Source organism: Eptatretus burgeri, chromosome 17, assembly GCF_056783735.1.
Source record: "Eptatretus burgeri isolate ZD-2024b chromosome 17, Ebu_testis_v1, whole genome shotgun sequence".
In the NCBI taxonomy this organism is placed as follows: Eukaryota; Metazoa; Chordata; class Myxini; order Myxiniformes; family Myxinidae; genus Eptatretus; species Eptatretus burgeri.
The window spans coordinates 14,227,100-14,250,866 of NC_140977.1; the positions used below are offsets into that span (position 1 = coordinate 14,227,100).

The 23,767-nt window shown below is 40.1% G+C and overlaps 1 protein-coding gene across 3 annotated transcripts; it reads left to right on the forward strand.

Moving 5' to 3' along the window:
* The first annotated feature begins 315 nt into the window (after positions 1-315).
* On the forward strand, positions 316-23,547 carry LOC147009364 (uncharacterized). Of its 3 annotated transcripts, none has more exons than XM_085862123.1 (3): positions 316-585; positions 2,216-2,354; positions 21,541-23,547. In XM_085862123.1, exons 1-3 carry the CDS (start codon positions 544-546, stop codon positions 22,440-22,442), a joined length of 1,083 nt encoding a protein of 360 aa, XP_085718249.1. In that variant the 5' UTR covers positions 316-543; the 3' UTR covers positions 22,443-23,547. The 3 variants fall into 3 exon arrangements, 2 of the variants coding, with proteins under 2 accessions (XP_085718249.1, XP_085718250.1); XR_015052853.1 differs by lacking the exon at positions 21,541-23,547 and adding an exon at positions 7,897-8,574 and having other exon boundaries at positions 327-700; XM_085862124.1 differs by lacking the exon at positions 316-585 and adding an exon at positions 765-989 and having other exon boundaries at positions 21,541-23,546.
* The last annotated feature ends 220 nt before the right edge of the window (positions 23,548-23,767 follow it).

Below are 23,767 nucleotides of genomic sequence, written 5' to 3' on the forward strand. Positions count from 1 at the left end.
TCTCGTCTCGTCTCGTCTCGTCTCGTCTCGTCTCGTCTCGTCTCGTCTCGTCTCGTCTCGTCTCGTCTCGTCTCGTCTCGTCTCTCTCTCTCTCCCCTACCACACTTTATTGACCCGTAAGCAAGACGATGGCTTGTATTTGCTGGAAATTATATCACAATGTGTTGGAAGTGCTTGAGGTTTAATGAGAAAGCAAGGACGATATCGTTGCAGTCAATGAGACACGGTGTCAGGAGGAAGCCCACAAATTTCAGGATATTCTCAATCTTCCTACAAAGAGCGAGCGATATTAAATTAAATTGCGGCAATTCGAACACGATGACGACGACGACGACGTCAGGTTGTCGTCTGTGCCGTTAAACTCTCAAAATACTACCGGGGGTGTATCTTTCAGCTTGACTTGTCGGACTTTCTTTTTCCTTGGTTTTTCACCGTTAGATATTTTTTGTGTGGAATGATTTTTAATAAGATTCTCAAGTGGAAGAAATGCTCTGGTAATTCAGGTTAGTGGGGATGAGATAATGATCGAGAGGGATTGGAGAGATGTTACGTAAAACAGGAAACAGAAGAGGAAGAGGAAGAGTTGTGTGTGCATCAAGCGTCGACCGGTGTTTTTGAGACACAAACAGGAAAAGAAACATTTCTTGAAGAGAGTTGTGAGGGGAGGAAGTGTGGTGAAGATTTCTTGTTCTTAAACCTCGTGAGTAGCAATAAATTAGTGATTATAACATGTTTGTTAACTCGATACCGGCGATTAGGGTAACCACGTGACGTGACCCACGATGTTTATGTTTTTTTTTCGGATCATCACGTGACCAATGACGGCTTCAGTCATTTGTGGACCTCATGCAACACAATGGTAGAACAGTTGAGGCCCTGTCGTTATTTAAACTACGCAATTTAGTGTTTGTGTGTCTGTGGTCGATGTGTTCGGTAGTTAATTATCAAATCTTAACCAAACTCGCCAGGGGGACGAATCGTGTGAGAAGGTAAAGGGTGGATCTACTTTATTACCCTCACATCCTCACACCCCACCCCTCCCCCATCCCCAGGGTTCGTAAGTTCCCATCGATGTAATTTCTGTCCCTATTTCCGTGTGATGAAAACAAAGTGAATCTTTAGTGATTTTTTAAAAATCATTTCCACCTTCTGTTGAACGATCTTTCCCCTTTCATCCCCGTTCAGTAATTACCTTTCATCTTCATCTGCTCCAACGGACTTTTGATTAAAAAAAAAAACCACAATGTTCCACCGTGGGACAGGTGGGTTCGTCCATTTACGAATGGGGGGTGTTTTGTTCATCGTACAATAAATCGTCGTGTGGATTTACTCAACAGTATCGATTTGTATTAACATAAACCGTTTTAAACATTTTATTCTCATTCTTGTGACATTTGTGTCCATTAAACGTAGTTATTATTACACTTAACCTTCTTCATCTACCAACCTCACCCCCTGATGTAATAATCTTGTCTCGTGAAGCAAGAGGAGAAAAGTTCCCCCACACCCTTTCATCACGTGATACATATACATTCACAACAATATCGATTTGTATGAACACATCCTCTGTCCTTGTATGTGAGGCCTTCTCACCATAGAATGTCTACATTTCCCTGCGCTTGCCAAACGAAAAGCAGGTTTGGCATTTGGTTGCGTACGTGAGGCGTGTGTCTACATTTTAAAAATTCATTTTTCTTGGCAACTGTTGGTCTGATTAACACAATTTTCACCATTGGAGCGCCTCCTCCTGTAAAATATTTTAATGATAATCATGATGTCATAGGTCATGTGGTACAGGCGTCGTCTTGGAAAAAAACAAAAAACATTGCACCTCTATATCTCCAAAACCGTTAACTGTGCTGGGAAGATATTCTATGAATACCATCTCGTTCCAAAACTGCTGAACAGGCTCAGATTTTATATCAATATCAAAACATTTGTACATTTTATATGTAGCCAAACCAAAATTTACATCAACATGGAATACAATGACAGTATTCAAGGTGCGCATTTGTGTGAGATGCTGTAACTGATTTAGACAAAGGATAAGGTCTCAAGTACAGAGGGAGTTTACATGTAGGTACTGTGTGGGATCAAGGTACTCATGGTGGAGCAAACATCAGGAAGAGTGGTATGTTTACTGCCTCTTTTAAGGTTCACCCACCATGTACTGTACTCTCTCATTGGCTGATTGAGGGATTCCTGTCGTGTGCAGCCGGAATCGGAACAGCCGACTGTGCTCGGGTGTGAAATGAAGGTTGAAGAGCTGGAAGGATTTCCTGACATTCTACAGATAAAAATTGAGGATGTGTACTCCTTTGGTCTGGAAGAGGAGGAAAGTGACCAGCTGAATGGTGAGTTATATGCTCTTCACTTTTGATGGGATCTGTATTGATTTAGTTTTAAATGTTTATTATTTTTGTACACACATGATAGAGGCTCGTGAAATACCAAGAGCAGAATGGAAAGGGGAAAACAACAACAGCAGAATAGAAGGACACATCGGTGTGAACAAGATACACACAAGTTGAATGAAACACCACAACAAGAGGAAGTTGAAAGCCGGGATGAAACGGAAAAGTATCAAAGCAACCACCGAACAAATGTAAAGAGGTGAGGGAGAAGGGAAAAAATCAGAATGACCAGAAAAAGGGATTGTTTTGGAATGCAATCCCTTTTTCCAAGGGAGATTTGCCAGAATTGAAGGACATGTTCAACATCTTTTAGCAGCTTGTGATTCCATCAATATCTGAAGAGAGGGAAGAGGCTGCTACTTTTCTCTCTGAAAGATGCCACGGGAGAGGTTGAAGTCATCAGCAAACAGATAATGAGGATTTTCTGGAGAGTCAGAGAGAATGTTGGTGAAGAATAGGACTGGGCCCAACACACTGCCTTGGGGCACTCCAGCCTTGACAGAGCGAGGAGTTAAAGGATTCTGTTGGGAGGCACGTGTTTGCTACGAGACTAGAGGAAGTCAGTAATCTCTGTATTGAGGTGGCCTTGGATTCCATAGGCAGAGAGTTTGAAGAGCAATGTGGTGTGCCAGGCTGGGTACGAAGCTCGAGATATGTCTTGAGAGATGGCCATGATCTCTTGTGTGACATTGAGGACCTCCATCCTGAGTTATTTCCTTGTGTTGGCTTCATGGCTGGTGTGGTGGGTTTGGGATCCTTGGGTCCTGATTTCAAATCCTGCTTAGCTGTTGAATTGATACCAGGTGGGGTTGACAGCCTGTCATCCTTCTGAAGTTGGCAAAATGAGTACCAGCTTGCTGGTATCATTCGTCAGAGTGGCGACCTGTCCAGAGTTGTGCCCAATAGCCAAGAAGACTGCTAAGGCAGCACCAACACTCTGTACAGAGTAAGGTCCCAATGGATGGAGCCTGAGTTGGGAGAGCAGAAGCAGCGTGTTCAGGTTTGCATGACCCAGTCTGAATCTGAACTTTTAAATGAGTTACTCTGTATTTTGAGCCATGGGTCTATCCTCCAGTGACCGACAATTCTCTCCTGAGGTCAACTGCACACGCTGAAACGGCCACATGGTGTGGAGTTCGTAAAACCGTAGCATGATGATAGATTGTTCAGGCATGCATATTCGCCTCTGCTCCGTGTCTTGGGAGACAATTGGTCTCCGGTGCTCTGATGCTGTTGTTTGGGAGTCCGAGTCCATTACAATTCACTTGTGTTAAAAGCCCAAATGACATCTCTCACCTGAGTAGATGATAAATGGGGCTTCTAAGGCGTCCATGCAAATGAATGGGGTAAAGGGGGAAAACTCTTTGAATTAACCCTGGAAAAACCCCAAACAGGAGACTAATTCCTCCCCCCCCCATAGAAATGCATAGGGGGAACTCTCTGACAATCCCTAAAAACCCCAAAACAGGAGAATGATTTTCTCCCTCTCCCATACAAGCTCATGTTAAATTGAAACTGTCTCAAGGTCCAAAAACCCCAAATAGGAGAATGATTTTCACCCCCCCCCCCTTTCTTCAAAGTCCCTGTCATATCCATCATTTTAACCTGCGTTCCCCACTCCATCCCTTTCCCTTCCACATATCTCCTCATGTCTCTGTTTCACACTGTTCCCCCCCCCCCCACCCTCTCTGATTCTCGGTCCATAGGGTCAAAAGAAGAGATCGATCTCTGCCCCATTACTTACCGATTTCCTTTTATATTTTCACTCCACTCAAAGAGTGATCCAATAGATATTTGTCCATGTTCTATTCGAGGTAATAAATTAATTTTCCGATTACATTCATCACCATCGAGTATATTGACAAATATTATTTTAGAACTTAGTTCTTGGTTTATGTGTCTTTGTTGAGCATAAATAAAATGATAAACTTCTCTCAATGTTCATGTTTCATTACCTCCTGATCCACATATCATTTTGAGATTGTCGTAAATTGTTTTTCCATTGTTCAATTGATAATAGCCTGGTGTTGGCTTAGTGGTTAGGGTGGTGGCTTGGGATCCCAGGATCCTGAGTTCAAACCCCGTTGGCTACTGAATTAACACCAGGGGGTTGACTCAGCCTGTCATCCATCTGAGGTCGGCGAAGTGAGTACCAGTGTACTGGTCCTGGTATATGCCCCGGTTAGAATAGGTGTACCATATCCCTGTGTGTCGTAAGAGGCGACCAGGGTTGGCGTCAGGAAGGGCATCCGGCCATAAAAAAACATTGCCTCAAGAAAAAGCCTAACCCCTGCACAGCAGGGAAAAATGGCTGTAAAAATGGTCATTTCATTGTTCAATTGATAACCATCAAAGTTTTCAGTCCATTCAAGGATATTAATTTTTCCTTTACATCCTCCAACTTATTTGTAATTAAATTTATCCACTTATTTGTTTTATCTACCTTTACCCCGGTTATTTCTTCAATAAGACTTATTTGATATTTTTCACATTCTTTATGTTTCCCATTTAAATACCAAGGCTGATTACATCTCCACTCATTGGTTTGGTTATTGCTTGGTTCTATCATTTATAAATCAGTAAAAAGACGCCCCTTAACACTTATACTTATAACCATAAGGGACACTCTTGATTCCATTCTCTGAAATATATCTTTTATCATCAAAAGCTCCTAATGCTTTCTTATTTATCTCTTCTGTATATAATTGATGTTTATAACTTCTTATTGTATTCATTTTTCTGTATTCTTCCTTCTTTAAGGTTAAACAGTTGTAATAATGTTGAAAGTTTATTGTTTCCTTGATTATATTTTTCTTTACTCCCTTTAGCTTCTTATCACACCTTTCAAAGTTATTATTATCAATATACGTAAAAGCATAAGACTTTGATCTCAAACCCACAAATTCACTCATGACCTTTCCACCCAACTCATCCTTAAACTTACCAATAACCTTTTTATTCTTTAATGAAAACAACATACTATCAGACTTATAATTACTTGTATCAATCATATCCTCATATACATCACTTGTCTTCATTTCTAATATAAACGATCTGTATCCATAAATAACAATAACACATTATCCTTATACTTTAACTTTAAATTATTATAGTAATAGTCATACATTAATGACTTTGACAAGTCAAGAATTGATGTTCCAAAATAAATAGGTTTATCCATTTCAATACTCCTCTTTTTTTCAAATGAATAGCACAAAAGTTCTCTGAAAACACCTGCGCTCGTTCAAAACTTGGTCTATTAATTAACTTTGAAGCCTATTTCCAAGTTGTAGAAATTCTTATGTTTTGTCGATTCCTAACATTTTCCGTAGTCTTTCCAAATACAGCATTATTCATTAATTTATAAAAGTCCTTCTCAAAATCTGTTTTTGCTTCTGTTCTCCTTTTTGTGTTAAAATCCATATATTTCTTTAACCAATGACTTTGTTTAAATTTCAAAATTCGATGAATTTTTCTCACTCTCAACCCAGCAGATAAATATTGTCTCAAGTTCCTTTGATGTAAAACATAACTTTCTTCATCATTTAATGTAAGTAGTTTTTCTGGAGATTTACCTTTGATATGAAATGACTGTTGGTAATCACTTAACCATTCTTTTCTTGGACTTTCTTCATCAGGGGCATAAGGTAGGTCTTTATGTTTGTTATGAAGTTCTTCTGGATATTTTAAATCAACCTCAAAATAATATCCAACTTTAGCTTCATCCAATTCTTTTTGAGAGGAGATTACAATGTCAAGTAAAACTTTTTCATAATGTTTTTGTTTAATCCACTTAAGTTTTCCAGAAGGTAAATATTGAGACATAGCCCACCCATACAAATTGTTAGCATCATAATACATCAGGTAAGAGTTGTCCTCATTCTTATTATAATCAGGAAGATATTTGTTATTTGCTTTAGCATATCTCTTGGAACATACTTGAGATATTCCTCCTCTTTTAGCCTTCTCTATCATTAAAAGCATATCTATATCACTGATTAATTCCAAATTTTGTTTTGTCATTTTTAACATAGAACTCCAAGACAAGCCCGGGGCTGTGTAATAGTGAATGGGGTCTAATCCATAAGAATTTTTATTATGACAGACTGTACTAAAAGTTTCAAACACATCAACCAATAACAATACATCAGTTTTAAGATACAAATCATGATATTCTCCAAGATTCTTTATATTAAACTTCTCCCAAACCTTTTTAGCTTGTGTATAATCTCTATCGGAAATATGAGTTTTATTTAACTTTCCATGGAGACTTTCCCTTGAAGGAAGTTGTGTTTTGTAAACTTCTCAAATGAATCCATATAGTCATACGGATATATTCCCTTTTGTGATAAGAGATCAATCTCTTCTTGATTTGAGAAATATGATGCAAGACTCGGGAAGTTTTTAATATTTGATACTAAGTTAGATAATGGACTTGACATAAACTTGTATGTGTCAAGAAATCTGATATGGGTTATGGGGGATGGATGAATTGTTTTTGTGAATGAGATGCATTTTTTATCTGTGTTAGGAATGGCAGAAATATCTGCAAATGTCTTTGAAAGTTCATTTATAAATAGATGTGTGTCATAGTGAGCGTTGTTGTGAAGAAAGACAGGAATAAAATTTGGAGGCTTGTAATTAAGATTACAATGGGAATGAGCTGGACCTCTATATTTACCAGTAAGATGATAGTGATCCCTAACCTTGGCCTCTCCCTCAATTTTCTCCTCACAAATATGACAGATACTGTTCTTTCTAAATTCCTTTTTCCCTCCCTTTGTTAATGACATTGGTTTATAGGTTTTCACCATTATTTCTCTTAGTCTCACACAGTCTTTTTCCAATCGTCTTACAAACTCCTCTAAGGCATCTTCTCTATAAAGTTCAAACTTGTATTCATCACCAACAGCTGATTTGATATAATAACAGAAACCACAAGGAGTATGTTTTTGATATTTATTTGTGGATGATTTATTTGGATTTGGAGAAGCAGTATCTATCTTTTCAAGTATCCTTTCAAAATCAGCATATATCACAAAAGGATGTTTTATAGATTTGTTAAAATCTTTGAATGATATGTTTGAACCTGCTTTTCGTAAATTGATTATGGTTGATTTTTGATTACTACAATATTTTGAATGTTGATTTAATCGTTCTTTTGTGTGAAAGGAGTTGAGATATCTCTTACAAGGATACGTTTTACATTTTCTCGTATATAGTTGTGATTTGGTTAATCTTGAGAAATTTTTGATGAAAGCATAATGTGATTTTTCCTTTGAAGTAAAGTAGAGAATGTCAATGTGTGTTTCATCATTTTTATAGTTGTTTGAATTTTTTAATATCTGAACTTTGTTTGTATCCGTTAATCCATATACATTAACAGATAGATTATTAATTTTCTCAAAATTAGGAATATCTCTCAATGGCATTGGAAACTTTAATGTATTCTTGTATTTCTTATAATGTTCAACTGTTTCAGGATTCCATTGTGGAGGATGTAAGTGAGCAAGAACAGACCACAGAAAACATTTATTATCTTTGTTTTGAATATTAACAACCACTTTCTTAAGTTTTATCTCTTTTGGTGAATCAATATAAGAAGAAGCTTGAAGAGGATCTGATTTTAAGATGTGTATATCTAAAAAGATTATTTTTGTAATCGCAAATCCACTACCGACTACAGTGTTATCAACATCTTGTTCTTGTCTCTGGAGTTCATTGTAAACATCACATCTTGAAATGATGAGATAAAGTGAGGGGTTGTTCTCATACAGGGAGTAGTTTCATCTTCTTGTCTTACCATTTTCAATTTTACTCCCATTTTAAACTTTAAAGTTTTCATTTCCCTTAATGTGTTTTTAATTGTAGTTTCAATCTTTGTTTAACCATATCAACAGCTTCCATGATTGAAGATGGTCCAGGGTCTTGAAAACGAAACAATCTTATTTTTATATGCCCTTGAAATGCCCCATCAGTATTTTCAATGGATACTTTAGCTTCCCTTTCTTCATTGTTCTTGTATTTGCGTGATTGAAGGTGTTTATTACAATTTTTTTTTAAAGAATATCATTATCACATCTATCACAATGTTTTGTTTCTTCGTCAAGGGGAGATATTTGTCTGAAAAGATTGAATGTGTGTTTGTTGGTTTGAAGATGTTATTTGTAATATTTATATTCATGATTACAAATATTGCAGTATGTTGTATTCATCATATTTATATGATAAAACTTTGCTTAAAATAAAATGTTCTTGATTAAAATTTCGTTTAATTTGTAGGTGAATCTGCGCTTAAAACCATTTTATCCTCCACCTTTTTTACTTTATAAATACAATGTATCAAGACACAAAAGACAAGTTTCAATCAATCTCTTCATTTGTAAAAGATACTGAGAAATATGTCAAGGATGTAAAATTGAACAAAGATAAATATAACACTATTCGATAAAAACGATTATGGTGAATAATATGAGTTCTTCAATTTCCTTCAGTGGAAGGGCTTTTCGTATTTCTGGAAGAACATTAATTAAAGTATTTCTTACAAAAGTTTCTCCTCTCCTTCTGGTAATATATTCCAAACTAGAAAAAACAATGAAACAAGAAAAAGTATCAAAAAATAAAAACCTTATGGATGAAGCTTTAGAAAGAAAAGATAAGACCATCTGTAATGTGCAAGAACAAATTTGTATTTTTTTCAACAACCCTAAAGATGTAAATCCTGATGAAATAAAGGATGTTAATATACCAGGTGAAATGACATTTCGTTCAATAGTAGTTAACGATCATTTTCAAATTACCTATAATATAAAAATATAGTCGAATGTTAATGAAAAAAGTACATCAATATCGATGGTAATGTTTTTTTTCTACTAATTAAATATGAGTCATTATTGAACTGAAGATTTTGAAGATTATGAGAGTGATTAAGATACCGAGAGTTTGTGGTCAAATGACAGTAATGATACTGAGAGTTTGTGTTCAAACGATAGTTATGAAAGTAGTTTTATAGATGACTGCGAAAGTACCGAAGATGATACCGAATATGAATTTTAGTTGAAGTAAAGTTTTACTTTATAAATATGATAGATTTTGAGCCTCTTGAATTCCCTGATTCTCCATATGACGAATTTGAGAATTGTTCTGCATGTGATAGAGTGGGATTAAACACACAGTCAAAAGCCTATAAACAATGCATATTCTGTGATTAACTTCTAATTAATGATAATAACAAATATAAAAAGGAAAATAATTATTTTAGATTTACACCAAAAATGAATTACTTTACAAGATTGATTCGAGAAGTGAATGTAAAGTATGAGGGTAATAACACACCTTTCCTTACAAGGGAAGAAACTGAATGTATTCGAGAAATGTTCAAAGGATTGTTGGATATTATTCACGATTGTCATTTTCAGGGAAATATGATCACAAGATATTATATAAATAAAATAATGGATTATCTTAAAATTAAACCCGAACTTATGTTAAATTATAGAGTTTCTAATGAAGCCAATAATAAATTAAATAACCTGTTTTCCAAATATATAAATGAATGATTTTTTACCCATTTGGGAAAATAAGATAAAATTTAACAACCATAAAAATCTTCCAATTTCATTAAGATGTCTCATAGTTGGTTCAAGCGGATGTGGGAAAAACCTGCTTACTTTTAAAGATCCTCCTTACTCCCAACTTTTACATTATGATAATTTACTAATTTTCACAAAGTCGAGTTTTCAACCTGAGTATCAACTACTCTCACAAGGTTTTAATGCTGGTCTTCAAAAAGAAGATATAATCGGTTTATTTAAACTTCAAAACAAACTAAATGATTACAACATTGAAGATATGATACAACTATTTTGTGATACACAGAGACATAAAAAGAAATCAAAACCGATAACTTGTATTCTTAGTGATAATACGGATGATATACCTTCTCCCCAAGATTTGGACAAATCAAAAAAGAATGTGGATCATCAAGGAAAACTCCATTTTTCCAATTTTTATGGGTTTCGGTTATAGATCTCACATAGTATAACTGTGGATCATCAAGGAAATCTCCATTTTTCAAAATTTCTGAAATTTGTGAGTCTTCTTGGTAAGACTTGTATTCTGGTTCATCAAGGTATAACATGTTCTGTGGGTATTTTCTTGATAACTCACAATGACTCATGACTCCATTCAGCACCTCGAGTGCCCCAAAAGGATATCTTGTGTCTCCACAAAGATGACTGCATCATCTGCGAAATCAAGGTCAGAGATCTTGACATTCCCAAACAATGCACCGCAACTTGATCTCTCCGACATCCTCCCCAGAATCCAGTCCATACAAGTGCTGAAAATTGTTGGGGCCAGTACACACCCCCTGACGAACTCCAGCAACAACTGGAAATAAGTCAGAGATGGTATTCCCACATCTCACAGCACTCTCAGTCCCAGAGTTTCGTTCAGACATCAGATTGATCAGTTTTGGTGGCACCCCATGAAGACCAAGAATCCTCCAGAGGTCATCCTGATTCACTGATTTCAACCACTTTACAGAGATCAACATAGGGTGCAAGCAGCCCCTGCCAAAACTCTCATATGCGTTTGGTGAGGACCCCCAAGAGCACGGATACCATCAATCGTTGACCTCTTTGGTGTAAAACCTGACTGCACTGGACAGTGGTGCTCAAGCAGTTGGTGGTGAACCTGATCAAGAATTATCCGGGCAAAGACGTTGTCCGGCACTGAGAGCAGCGTCACTCCTCGGGAGCTGTTGCGGTCTTGGCGATCACCCTTCCCTTTCCAGAGAGGGACAAGGCCCCTCTTCCACTCAATTGGAATGATGCCTGTGTTCCAGGCAGAGCACAGAACTGCATGCAACGACACGGGTACAGCATTTTCACTATCCTTGAGACGTTAGGGATAGAACGCCCATACATTTTCACTAGCCTTCACGAGCCTGGGATACCATAGATCTCAGGAGCTTTATCCCATTTCAACCGGTTCACCACTCTGTGATTCCCCAAACGAAGCTGGACCACAGTTGACTGGAGGGTCAGCAATAGGGATAGTAACACCCCTGACATTCAACTTGACAGTTGGTGGATCAGCCTGGTACAGCCGCTGAAAGTAACTGGCCCAGCGGGCCTTCACTTTGGACTCCTCTGTCAAGAGCTCACCACCCTCTGCTCTAACTGCAGTACACCGAGGGATGGGCTTATAGGAACGCAATGTGCAAATTGCCCTGTAAGTAGGATGAGAATCACTTGACCACAGGTGATGCTCTACCCCCTCACAGATTCATCACACATAGGCCTCCTTGTCCACCCAAAGTGCACGTGTAGTTTTACGCCTTAGCTCCCTGAACAGCTCAGCTTTGCCATTCAGCCTGGCCCTGTGACTCTGGTCAATGGTATCCAGTGTCCCTTGAGAGTCAAAATTCTTTTTTGCCCTTTGATCAGTTCCACGACATCTACCGGCAACATCAAAGATGGTGGGCTTGAAGGCACTCCACAACTCTTCAGGATCCGCCAACGCATGCAGACCCCCCAAATCCCCACTCAGCCTGTTCGCAAACTCCTCGACTACCTTCTCATCCTTGAGCTTGCCAACATCGAGCCTTGGCTGGGATGGTACCATTCTCCTCGATTTAATCTGCAACTTCATAGTTGCTACAACAAGCCTGTGGTCAGTATTGAGGAACTGAGCACCCCGGTAGACACTGCAGTTCTGGATCATCCTCCAGCAACCATCAACGAGCACATGGTCAGTCTCCTTTGCCACACTACTAGCGTTGGAATATCAAGTCCAGCAATTAGCCTATGGGTGCTGAAACCATGAACCAGCCTCCTACCCTAAGTCCATGACTTGTTTCAAAGTCAAGGAACTTGGTGCGATTCTGGTTCGCAATTCCAAACCCATGGGGACCAACTGATGTCTCATAACCATCCCTATCAGTTCCATTCTATGTATTGAAATCCCCCAAGACTAGAAGTGTATCTCGCCTGGGGCACTGATCAACCACAGACCCGAGCGTGGCATGGAATGCGTCCTTCACGGTGAGATCACTCTCCTCAGTCGCAGCATATCCAGAGACCAGGGAAATGACACCCAAGGAGTGATGAATCCTTGGTCTCATAATACTCTCGTTGACCGGTGTTACCTCAATTATCATTGGTGTCAGCTTATTGGACACAGCTACAGCAACTCCTTGGGCATGGTAACCATCAGAGTGACCAGACCAATAGTAGGTGTAGCCATCCACCATGATCTTGCTGCAATCCTGTCTCTGAACCTCAGAGTGCTGCAATACCAATGTCCAAACGCTTGAGCTCAGATGATAACAGAGACAGGTGATCATCCTCTTAGGGATCGGACATTCCAGGCACCCACCCGAAGAGCCACAGGTTAACCCAAGGAGTCCTCCGTCTGGTGGACGACACCTCAGCACCACCCCGACAGACACAGCCGCAATCTGACCATCATCAAAGACTGGGGGACCCAAAGGCTTTGCACCAATTCTGTCATCTGGTGACATGCCCTGTGAAGGGCAGCTGCACAGGAAGTACTCCCACAGAGTGGGGTTTCAGATGTTTTTTTAATGCTTTTAGTATGTTTTGTGGATTGAATGGTTTTTACGGTGGTCAGAGTGCAAATCCTGCCACCAACCTCCTCATATAAAGATTACCCAACTGCAGTAGAACGTCCACAGACACAGTTGAGCACGAGATATGGATGGCCATTGGCTCGTAAGGAGCTCCTCCACCCTTTGACAGGTTTTGTTTTTCATCCTGCTGGGTGTCCATATCATACACCCTCCTCACCAAGAAACGAGATGGGGGATACGGTTTAGTCACCGACAACCTGACCATGGAACAGGTTCGTGCAGATTTACATGATACCTATCGCAAGTCACAGATCTAATCTGACCTGACCTGACAATTTCAGTCTGGATACACGAGAACCCAATGATCTGAATCTTCTTTCTTCAAGAGACATCTCCATGAAGGTTTCTGGCAATGCCTCTACATGTTGTTTCAGACATTTTGATCATGTACTCGGTAGAGGAAGAACAAAGAAAAACCCAAAGTTTAATTGCATTGCTTTAAGAAATAACCATGATAGTAGATCAACTTCTCAAACATCCATTGTCCCTTTCATCATTCGGTGAAATAAAATAGACAACAATAATGTACCTTATTTTATCCTGTTATCCTAAATTTGACCAATCGTCAATTCGAATTGGGCTTTAATTGGACTCTTTTTGTTGATTTATTTTACATGTTTACATATGAACTTGTCTCGTAGAAGAGTGGGGGTGACAGAAAAAAATGGCAACAAATTGACAAACAATTTTGGATCTCTTCAACTTCCAGGATATTTTCACTTCATTTTTGCAATCTTGGTATTTGGTCATTGTCTTGATTTATGCGTTGTTTCGGCAAAAATTGTTGTGTGTGTGTGTTTTTTGTTCATGAAGCATAACTCTCTTCTGTTCTCTTCCCTTCTCTCTCTTCCTTTCCCTCCCTCTCTCTTCCTTTTGTCTCCCTCTCTCTTCCTTTCCCACCCTCTCTCTTCCTTTCCCTCCCTCATTCTTCCCCTCCCACCTTAAATATCCCTTTCAACAAAGCGATGATGGTATGTATATCTCAAGAAAGATGGACAAAGAGACAAAAAGAGAACGGATTTCGAAATAGAAGAATTACAAATTCAATTCAATTCAATTGCAGAATTTTACAGGGGATTGAATGAAATATAACATAATACATAGAATAATTACATAGATTCGCAGGAAATAATAAATTACGTAGAAGAATTACATAATACACCTTTCTCGTGGTGTTAAACTCATTTTTCTCACATTTCATAACTTACCGGTTGCAGTGGGAGTCGAGAGGGATGGGGTGGGAGGAGGTAGGGGAATGGGTGTGGTGGGAGTCCAGAGGGGTTGGGGTGGGAGGAGGGCCCCCCTTTTCCCAGCAACGCCGGGTACCTTTGCTAATGTTAAATAAGTTGGTGTATAAGGGTGGGACTGTCGAGGCAGTTTTGGCCACCTCGAGACTGAAAGAACTTTTACAGCAATGCCAACCCTCCCGATTTCATCGGGAGGCTTCCGAAAATTCACCCAAACTCCCGCCCTTACGATCACTATCCTTATCCTCCCGAAATTTTGATATTTTTGCACTGTTCACTCATCAGAATGTACTAGTATGAGAATTGAATGAAAAGCATCGTCTGCTACGTATAGCATGTGGTAACTCCATAACGTTCGCTGCTACCAAATTGTACGTAAAAAATTGCAAATTCAAATGAGGAGCAGCGAAACATTGGGTCTGGATCTCGCTTATGCGATCATGCACTGAGATTTAGTGCATGCGGTATGTGTGCAATACAGTGCATGCGGTATGTGTGCAATACAGTGCATGCGGTATGTATGCACAGTGTATATGCATGCGATACGCTCACTGCATGCAGCTGGGCCCCGTACCAGCCCGGCGGTCGCGACCACCGTGCGGTGTTTAATTTAACAGCCGCTAGAGTTCTACGAGTCGCGCTGCAGCTGTGGAACATCGACTTCGAAGTTACCGATGCTTCAAACCCTCGATGTTGATTACGGAATGGCAGAAAAAGAAGCTTACGAAGACCAAGAAATGGTCTCAGAAGTACAAGACCGAATACAGTCTCCAATACCCGTGTATTCGAAAGTCTGAAAGAGGAATTCATCATGCGTATTGTACAGTATGCAGCGTTGATATTTCAGTTGAGCACGGAGGTCGCGATGATATTCGGAAGCACGTTGGAAACAAACGGCACACAGACATTGCAAAGGAGAGATCTTCGAGCACGAGTACCGGTACACTTCTGAATTATTTCACCAAACAAGGGACAAGCGAGGAAGAGGATGTTACCCGAGCGGAACTTCTCTTTAGTGGATTTATTGTGGAACATAACTTGCCCATATCAGTCTCAGATCATGCTGGACCTCTATTTCAAAAGATGTTTCCAGATTCAAAAGTTGCTTCAAAGTATGGATGTGCAAGAACAAAAACTTGCAAGATGTGCAAGATGTGCAAGAACAAAAAAAAAAAAAAAAAAAAAAACAAGAACAAAAAGCAAGAAAAAAAAAAAAAAAAAAAAACAAGAACAAAGAAGAAAAAAAGAACACTGGTCAACAATTTTTTACTTTCTGAATGTTGTCTAGATTTCTACAAGTGAATTAGGGTATTCTGGCACTGCTGAATCAGGAAATGGCATCCGTTTCTCTCCATCAGGTCAGGTTTTTGTGCTAAGTTTATTTGAAAAAATCAGATCTTGTGACAAAATCAATTACATTTTTGTGGCATTATCAGCTGATTTTTGTCAACACATATCATCCTAAACATGTTTTTAAGAAAAAAAATGTTTTGCCAACAACATTTATTGATTACATGATAGAAACATCGATTACTGTCATCTGAATGGTGGGCATTGATAAAGGTAAGTACAAGTAAATTGCATGTTGCGTCACCACTGTTCAAACTTCAGGGCTTGAACTTCCGTTTCTTCGAACTCCTGGAATGTTCAGCGGCAGGGAGGTCTCTCTTCAGATTCCAACAGTAGTCAGCCATCATGACTGCGTCCCAGCGACCCTGATACCTGGTCTCCATCTCCTTCATGTCCTGATGGAATCTCTCCCCTGCTCGTCACTCATTGAACCCAGGTTCTCAGGAAACCGGTTCATATGTGAAAATAGGTAGTGCATCTTGATGCTCATGTTGCAGCCCAGGTTTCTGAAAGCAGTCAGCATGTTGTTGACAAGTTCTGCGTAGTTTCTGGCCTTATTGTTGCCAAGAAAGTTCTTCACTACCAAAACAAATGTCTTCCACGCTTCCAGTTCCACTTCGTTCATTGAGTTTTTGAACTCTGGATCTCTGATGAGCTGACGGATCTGAGAACCATCAAAGATGCCAGCTTTCAACTTCTCCATGGTCAATCCTGGAAAAGCCTGGCACAAGTAAGTGAAGCAGTCACCATCTTTGTCCAGAGCCTTGGTGAACTGCTTGATTAAGCCGAGCTTGATGTGCAGCGGTGGGAAGAGTATTCTGTCTCTGTCCACCAGAGGGTCGTTGATGACGTTCCTTTCTTTGCATGGCACCAATTCCTCCCACACAGGCCAGTCCTTCTTCGTGTAATGCTGAGCACGGTCCCTACTATCCCACATGCACAGAAAACATGGGTACTTGGTGAAGCCAGACTGTTGTCCCAACAAAAGTTCACCATCTTCAGGTCAACACAAATAAACCACTTAAGCTGATCATAACCAATTTTCTCCAGCACGTACTTCACCGCTTCATACTTCTCCTTCAGTGTAGTCGAGTGAGCGATGGGTACAGAGGCAAAATGGTTGCCGTTGTGTAGCAGAACACATTTCAGTGATCGCTTGCTGCTGTCAATGAACAGTCTCCAATCTTTGGGTTCGTACTGTGGCACTCCAAGCTTGAGCAGAAGCGCATGTCATAAATTGGCGCATGTAGGTATTGTACATTCTTCAGAGTTCGTTATTTCAAGAAATACAACTTTTTTGTATCACATTATTACAAAATCTGCCCCATTAACTTTAGTTTTGATCCACGAACTTTATGCTTTGCCTCACCAATTTTTGGAAGATTTTGAGGTTTTATGACTTCAAACTGATCCCTTTTCGACATAATCACCCAGAACTATCGTACCTGAATACTTCTTGTCATATTATTTCCAATTAAAACAATTATTTGACATGATATTTTACCCCCACCAACTTCTTCTAAAATGCTCCACACATGCGTACATGTGAACAAAAATGTAAAAAACGACATGTGGCCATATCTCAAAAACTTGACCTGATTGAACAAAACTAATGTGAGTTTTGGATTCAGCGCATCAGATTCGTCCTAAATCAGCTTAAAAAATGCAGACAACAAATTTGTTGTTGACCAGTGTAATTGGTGAGTTGTCAAATGTTACTGCTTCATCTATTGCCGATATTGCTAGACTCGCTCCATTTAGCCTAGCTCCAGACGGTAGCAATGACAGTGGTGAGGCCCAGCTATATCCTGTCCTGATTTCGTACCATGACAACAGTGCTGGGATTGTGAAGCAAGGTTTGCTAAGTTTGCCTGCGTGCAAACAAGATTCCACTGGAGAAAACATTTTCAAACTGCTTGATCATGAGTTCAGTGACAGGAAAATTCCGTGGGAAAGTTGTGTTTCCTTTTGTGCTGATAATGCCTCTGTCATGGTGGGCAAGCACAAAGGAGTCGCTGCTTATATCCACAAACAAAATCCAGAGTGCTACATCATGGGATGCCCTTGCCATATGATGCACAATACGGCCAAGAACGCGGCTCAGGCCTTACCCATTGAATTAGATGACTTTCTCATCGATATTTACTACTACTTGGACAAAAGTAGTAAACGCGTCAAAGGAGTGAAAGCACTGCAAGAACTCTGTGATGCCCCGACACACAAGATTCTGAAGCATGTCGCAACAAGGTGGCTGTCCCTTGGTCAGTGCCTAGACAGGCTGATTGAACAGTGGGAGCCACTTCGCCTTCTTCAAAGAAGAAGTACGAAGAAAAATGCAACCAACTGTAGCCAAGACTCTAACAACGAGCAAGAAGGACGGCACTGTATCTACTGCCAGTACTGGCACTGCAGGATCAAGCACTAGTGGAGCAGCATTCACCACTACCACTGCAGTATCTGCTGCGAAGAAGACAGCAGGGACAGCACCAAAACCAATGCTGAGAGCAGGTAGCATCACCGGCCCTTCATCACGTTCATCTACAAAGCAGATCCCTTCAGAGTCGAGAAAGACTGTGATAGTCCCATCTACAGGCAAAGAAGGACCCAAGTTAAGTTCTGCTTTTGCCAAATCACTTGATAGAAGCTCAGCAAAACCTTCGAATCAGAGGTCTTCTTCCTTGGCTGCACCTACCTCAAGCTCTCTCCTCAAACGTAAAATTGGATCTGGTACTACGAGTCTGACCTCTTCTGCTGGCAGTAAACGCAAGTGTGATCGCCCTGCGGCTAAGTGTACTACGAGTTCTACAACTAAAAGCGCATCTTCCTCAAACACTGTGCAGGAATCTAGAGAAAAACGTGTCAACAGGATGTTCTTGTCTCCACAAACAAAACTCTATTGTTTCTTCCTTCGATATGCTAACAAGCTTTTTGAGAAGGGAATCTTCTGCTCCAAAGAGGCGAGACCCTGTATTCATCTCCTGCACGGAGAATTGAATGGTCTTCTGAAAGATATCTTCGTACGGTTTTTGGAAACCATCGGTGTCATCGGTTGCTCTGGTAAATGTACCCTTCTCTGACAGAAATCATCAGAAGAATGATGAGGACCTCATGATTGGGAACGATGCCAAACTGTATATAAGGGAACAAAGGAGTCTCCAAGAAATCCACCTTCACTCTGAGTGAGTCAGACATCCAAGGTTTCTTCAGTGCAGTTCGCTCATATTATGTGAAAGCCTGCAATTATATCTTCAAAACCTGGCCGCTAGATGATGAATTAGCCAAGCATGCTCAGGTGCTGGATGTTAAGCTACACCAAGAAGTGGGGTTTGACTGTGTGGAGTTTTTCATCAAGAAATTCCCCTGTCTGTTTAGTGGCGGTGATAGTGACATAGACAGTCTTGAGAGTGAATTCGCTCACTACCAAGCAGACGCCTCCATAGCTACAATTGCTACTGAGACAGTGAGAGTGGATGAGCAGTGGCATCGGATTTCACAGCTCACAGATCCCTGCACTGGTGCCAAGAAGTATCCTAATTTGAGCAAAGTGATGAAGGGAATCTTGGTCATTGCTCATTCGAACGCATCATGTGAGCGGGCACTCAGTCTTGTACGGAAGAATCATTCTGAATTTCGTCCCAATTTGAGTGTCAAAACCCTGGAAGCTCTCTTAATTGAAAAACTAGCTCATAGCACCCCCTTGCTACCAGAGAGAATACAGCAAAGACATAATCAGAAGGGCTAAAAGAGCCACACAGCTGTCACTCAGCAAAGCTGCCATGGAAAAAGCAAGCAGCAGTAGTACCAGCCAGTAAGGTAAGAAAAATATTGCTTCTTTTGTGCTTTTTGTTAATCTTTGATTGTCCCCTAACTTACTAATATTAACATACATGTAACATTAAAAAGTGCACAATTTTCCCCTTTTTTTGTTCAAAAAGTGGGAATTCTTAACATGTTAAATGCTCCAAAATAGGGCTCAGAGGGCACGAGAGAGCGTCTAGAACCCCAGAGCTTCCAGGGCCCGAAGGCGGGCCCTGGACCCCGCCGCAAGGGTCGAGCACTCCGCGCTCGAGATGTGCGCTTTGCGCACATTATTTGGTGTCGGTTGAAAATCCTCCCTAATTCTGATTTCCAAAAGTTGGCATCTCTGCTTTTAGTTCAGTTTAAGCTGTTTGTTCATTAACAAATAAGAGGCAAGCTTGTGCACATGGAAGCTAAGCTTGGAGCGATGTCGTAAGCAAAAAGTTAATTTTACAAAGAGTACATTGAGTATACTACTACGTGCCCATACGTGCATGGCCGTATGTGGAAAAAAAAAACTTTCAAACCACGAGCCACAAACAACGAAACAGGCCGTTCCTTCGCTCTTGCGTACCCATACCTGCATGGCGGTATGTGCGTGCCCGTACGTGCAAACCCCTCCAAAAAAACAAACAAACAAAAAAAACTTTCAATCCGCGAGCCAGAAGCAACCACACAAGCCGTTCCTTCGCTCTCGTAAACGACGACTGGATTGGGGCATTGTGTTTATCTATAAATGCGCATAAGAAATAGAGAAATTATTAGAATACATTGTCATCACTATCCGGAAGTGGTGTGTGCCCGTACGGAATGTTCACATGCATTCCACGAATTATCGCTTGCATTGAAGTAACAACTCCTGTGATACTTACACACACATTTAATTAAAATCCAATTTAAAATTAAGTTTACGTCCCTGTCTTTGCTTGCCATGACATTCGCTGCCATTGACGATTGCCACTCCTACGCCATGGTAACTAAGGCACCGATCCCCATCGTTACCGGCATGGCACGTGACGTCATCGGCGGCCCGCCGCGCACCGGCCAACGCAGCCACGCCGACGCAGCGATGTGTCCTTTCATTGGTTGGTAAATAAATGGCCATAACTTGGGAAGCACTTGTCCGATTAATATCAAACCTTGAAAAGTCACATCCACAGGGCCCCAGCAATATATCTGGCAAGTTTCAATTAGATCGGACCAGTGGTTATCGAGAAACAGCGGACACACACACACACACACACACACACACACACACACACACACACACACGCACACACACATTGCTGGAATTGTAGATAGATATGTGATCTCACCAGGGCGTGGTTAATACATCAAAGGAAATTCACAGATGGAACTTTATAAGGTTAAAATCATAAACACAGGATGAGAAACGGTCTCTTATCGGTGCTTGCTCCAGATTGTCTGGGTGAGGAGTGGAAAGAGAATGTGATTTCTTGCCCTGGCCATCTGGGCCAGCGAATCAATAGAAAAGGTTTTACAACGTCTTTTACAACAACGAAGGAATGTGTACAATGCCACCTCACCAGCTTTCCCAACATATATTTATGAAATTCTTTTGGCATTTTACCTCATTATAATTTCAATGAACAATTCAGTTTCCCACAGTACATTACATAATATAATGTCGATAGCATGACAGTTCCAGATTTTTTTGTTTTTTTTCAACAATCTTTAACATCACCTTTTTATTAATGTTGAAGGATGTATTTGAAGACGACTTGGGGTATTGTTTTCAATGCATTGTCAGATAAATAAAAGCAGTTTGTTTCACCCACATTTTTAAAGCTGTCAATTTACAGGAACAAACACGTGGCTCATCATTGATAATTGAATGAATTAACCCTAAATTATGAATATCATGGGAATAACCCAAACTTGAACACAGAATAATGAATATTTACATCAAGAATATTTTTTTACTTTTCTGCAATACAATAAATTCATGTGCAAATACAGTTGTACTTGTTTGGGAATGTTTGTCAGAATAATATTACAAGTATTGTGCAGAATCTGATTTTTTTTTACAGGTAATGTGATGTTACATTTACAGGTGGAGCCATTGAATCTCCAAGAGAGACTGCAGCGACTTGTCGGAACAGCTCAGACACACACCTGCAGGAGCTGTCAACTGAAACGAGCAAGAGGACTTTTTACAAACAAGACAAACCGAATAATGAAATGTTTGCAGAGAATAATTTTCACAAGTCTCACAAAGGAAAGAAAGCTGAACAAACTTATGGAAAATCGTTCACTCAGTCGTCCACCCTAAAATCCCACGTGATAATTAATACTGGAGAACGCCCACACAAATGCACAATTTGTGGGAAATCCTTCATTTATTCATCTCACCTTAAAATACACATGAGGATTCACAATGGAGAACACCCACACAAATGCACAAGCTGTGGAAAATCTTTTATTTGTTCATCCCACCTGAAATCACACATGATGATTCACAATGCAGAACGCTCACACAAATGCATAAGTTGTGGAAAATCTTTTATTCGTTCATCCCACCTGAAATCACACATGATGATTCACAATGGAGAACACCCATACAAATGCAGAAGTTGTGGAAAATATTTTATTCGTTCATTTAACCTTAAAACACACATGAGGATTCACAATGGAGAACGCCCGTACAAATGTACAAGTTGTGGAAAATCTTTTATTCTTTCATCCGACCTAAAAAGGCACATGATGATTCACAATGGAGAACGCCCATACAAATGCACAAGTTGTGTAAAATCTTTTATTCGTTCAAACGACCTTAAAAGGCACATGATGATTCACAATGGAGAACGCCCACACAAATGCACAAGTTGTGGAAAATCTTTTATTCGTTCATCCCACCTTAAAAGACACATGATGATTCACAATGGAGAACGCCCACACAAATGTCCAAATACTGATGGTCAGGGCAACATTGGTGAAAAAGAAAACCTTCAGTAGTTTATTGAGTATTTAAAAAGCATTCCAGGGTATATCACGACAATTGAGCTCCAAGTGGAGGCTGTCAGAGGTTCAGTGAAGATTTTGAAAAGAACCCTTGGAAAGTGGTGATGAGAATGAAGTTTCACACTTTGGTTCATGAATCATGATCCTTTACCAAAAAGGAGGTGGATATTTTTAGATCTGGGAGAACATCATCCCAACTTCTGAAACAAGCAAATGGAGATAATAATTAATGACACATATATATGTGGAGATACTGCATATGTCCCAAGCCATAATGGCTACTCTTGGTTAAAACTTCCTTTTAACTTGGCCAGTCTAAAAGAAAATCAAAAAGCCCTGTCTTTTCCAGTGTTGCAAAATAGACTTACCAGCTGCTGTTGCTGGGCTTAAAGGAACACCAAAGGCATGTCATCAATCAAGTATTGCTGGACATAACTAACAGCTGGCCTTTGCATTCCCTTGCCAAACATCCTTGCTTTGTCGTACCAAGGGAAAACCTTGTCATTAATCAAATGCTGCAAAGATAGAGTTTAACAGCTGTTTTTGCTATCCAAGGAACAGAACAAAGGCAGAATGTCATAGCTCTTAATCTTTCATTTGCCCTAGTTTTGCGATAGCAAGAACAGGCCTTGCTGTCAATCAACGAGAAATAGTTTCAGAGCCCAGAGGGAGAAAATAGCTCCAGGCTCTGGTTCCAGAAATGAAATTGATAATGGGAACGGAAGAAGATAGCTTTGGGCTTTAGCCTCCAAATAAAAGCTGATGATGGGAACAGGGTGAATCATGTTAGCAGGTGGTCACACAAGGGGCAGAGTAAATTGTGTATAAGACGATGCTAAACGCTGGGCTTGCCAGAGCGAGATTGGACGGACTACCGTGTGTATTCTTTGCCTCTCTCTCCATGTACATGTCTGGTGTGGGCAATAAACTCGTCTCTACCAAGATCGGTGTGGACAGAACTTGATCGCAATCAGTACGACCGCACCTGATCTACACATATATACACACATGTATGCATACATATGATTGTATGATGATGATGATGATGATTGACACAGCACCACTTCGAGCTATCACTATCAGTGACCCCGATCAAGCCATCATCATGTGGGGAAAGCCACATGATTGGCGACAATCAAATATTTCCCAATCATGGTGAACCCTCTTTAATGTAGGGCATCCTTGTGAACTCAGACTTACTAAGAAATGAAAAAGGGACACAGATCCCTCCAATTGAAAAATATTTTCCACAAGATGTTGAATTTTCATGAAAATGCCTGTTTGAATGAAGTGATATGTTGGAGCCATGGCCTCACCAA

Bases quoted from the DNA above. Each gene is read 5' to 3' on its own strand.
- LOC147009364 (XM_085862123.1), top strand. From the start codon at position 544: ATGTTACGTAAAACAGGAAACAGAAGAGGAAGAGGAAGAGTT. The intron at 586-2,215 runs GTGTGTGCATCA...TGTCGTGTGCAG, and splicing joins GAAGAGGAAGAGGAAGAGTT to CCGGAATCGGAACAGCCGAC. The intron at 2,355-21,540 runs GTGAGTTATATG...TTACATTTACAG, and splicing joins GGAAAGTGACCAGCTGAATG to GTGGAGCCATTGAATCTCCA.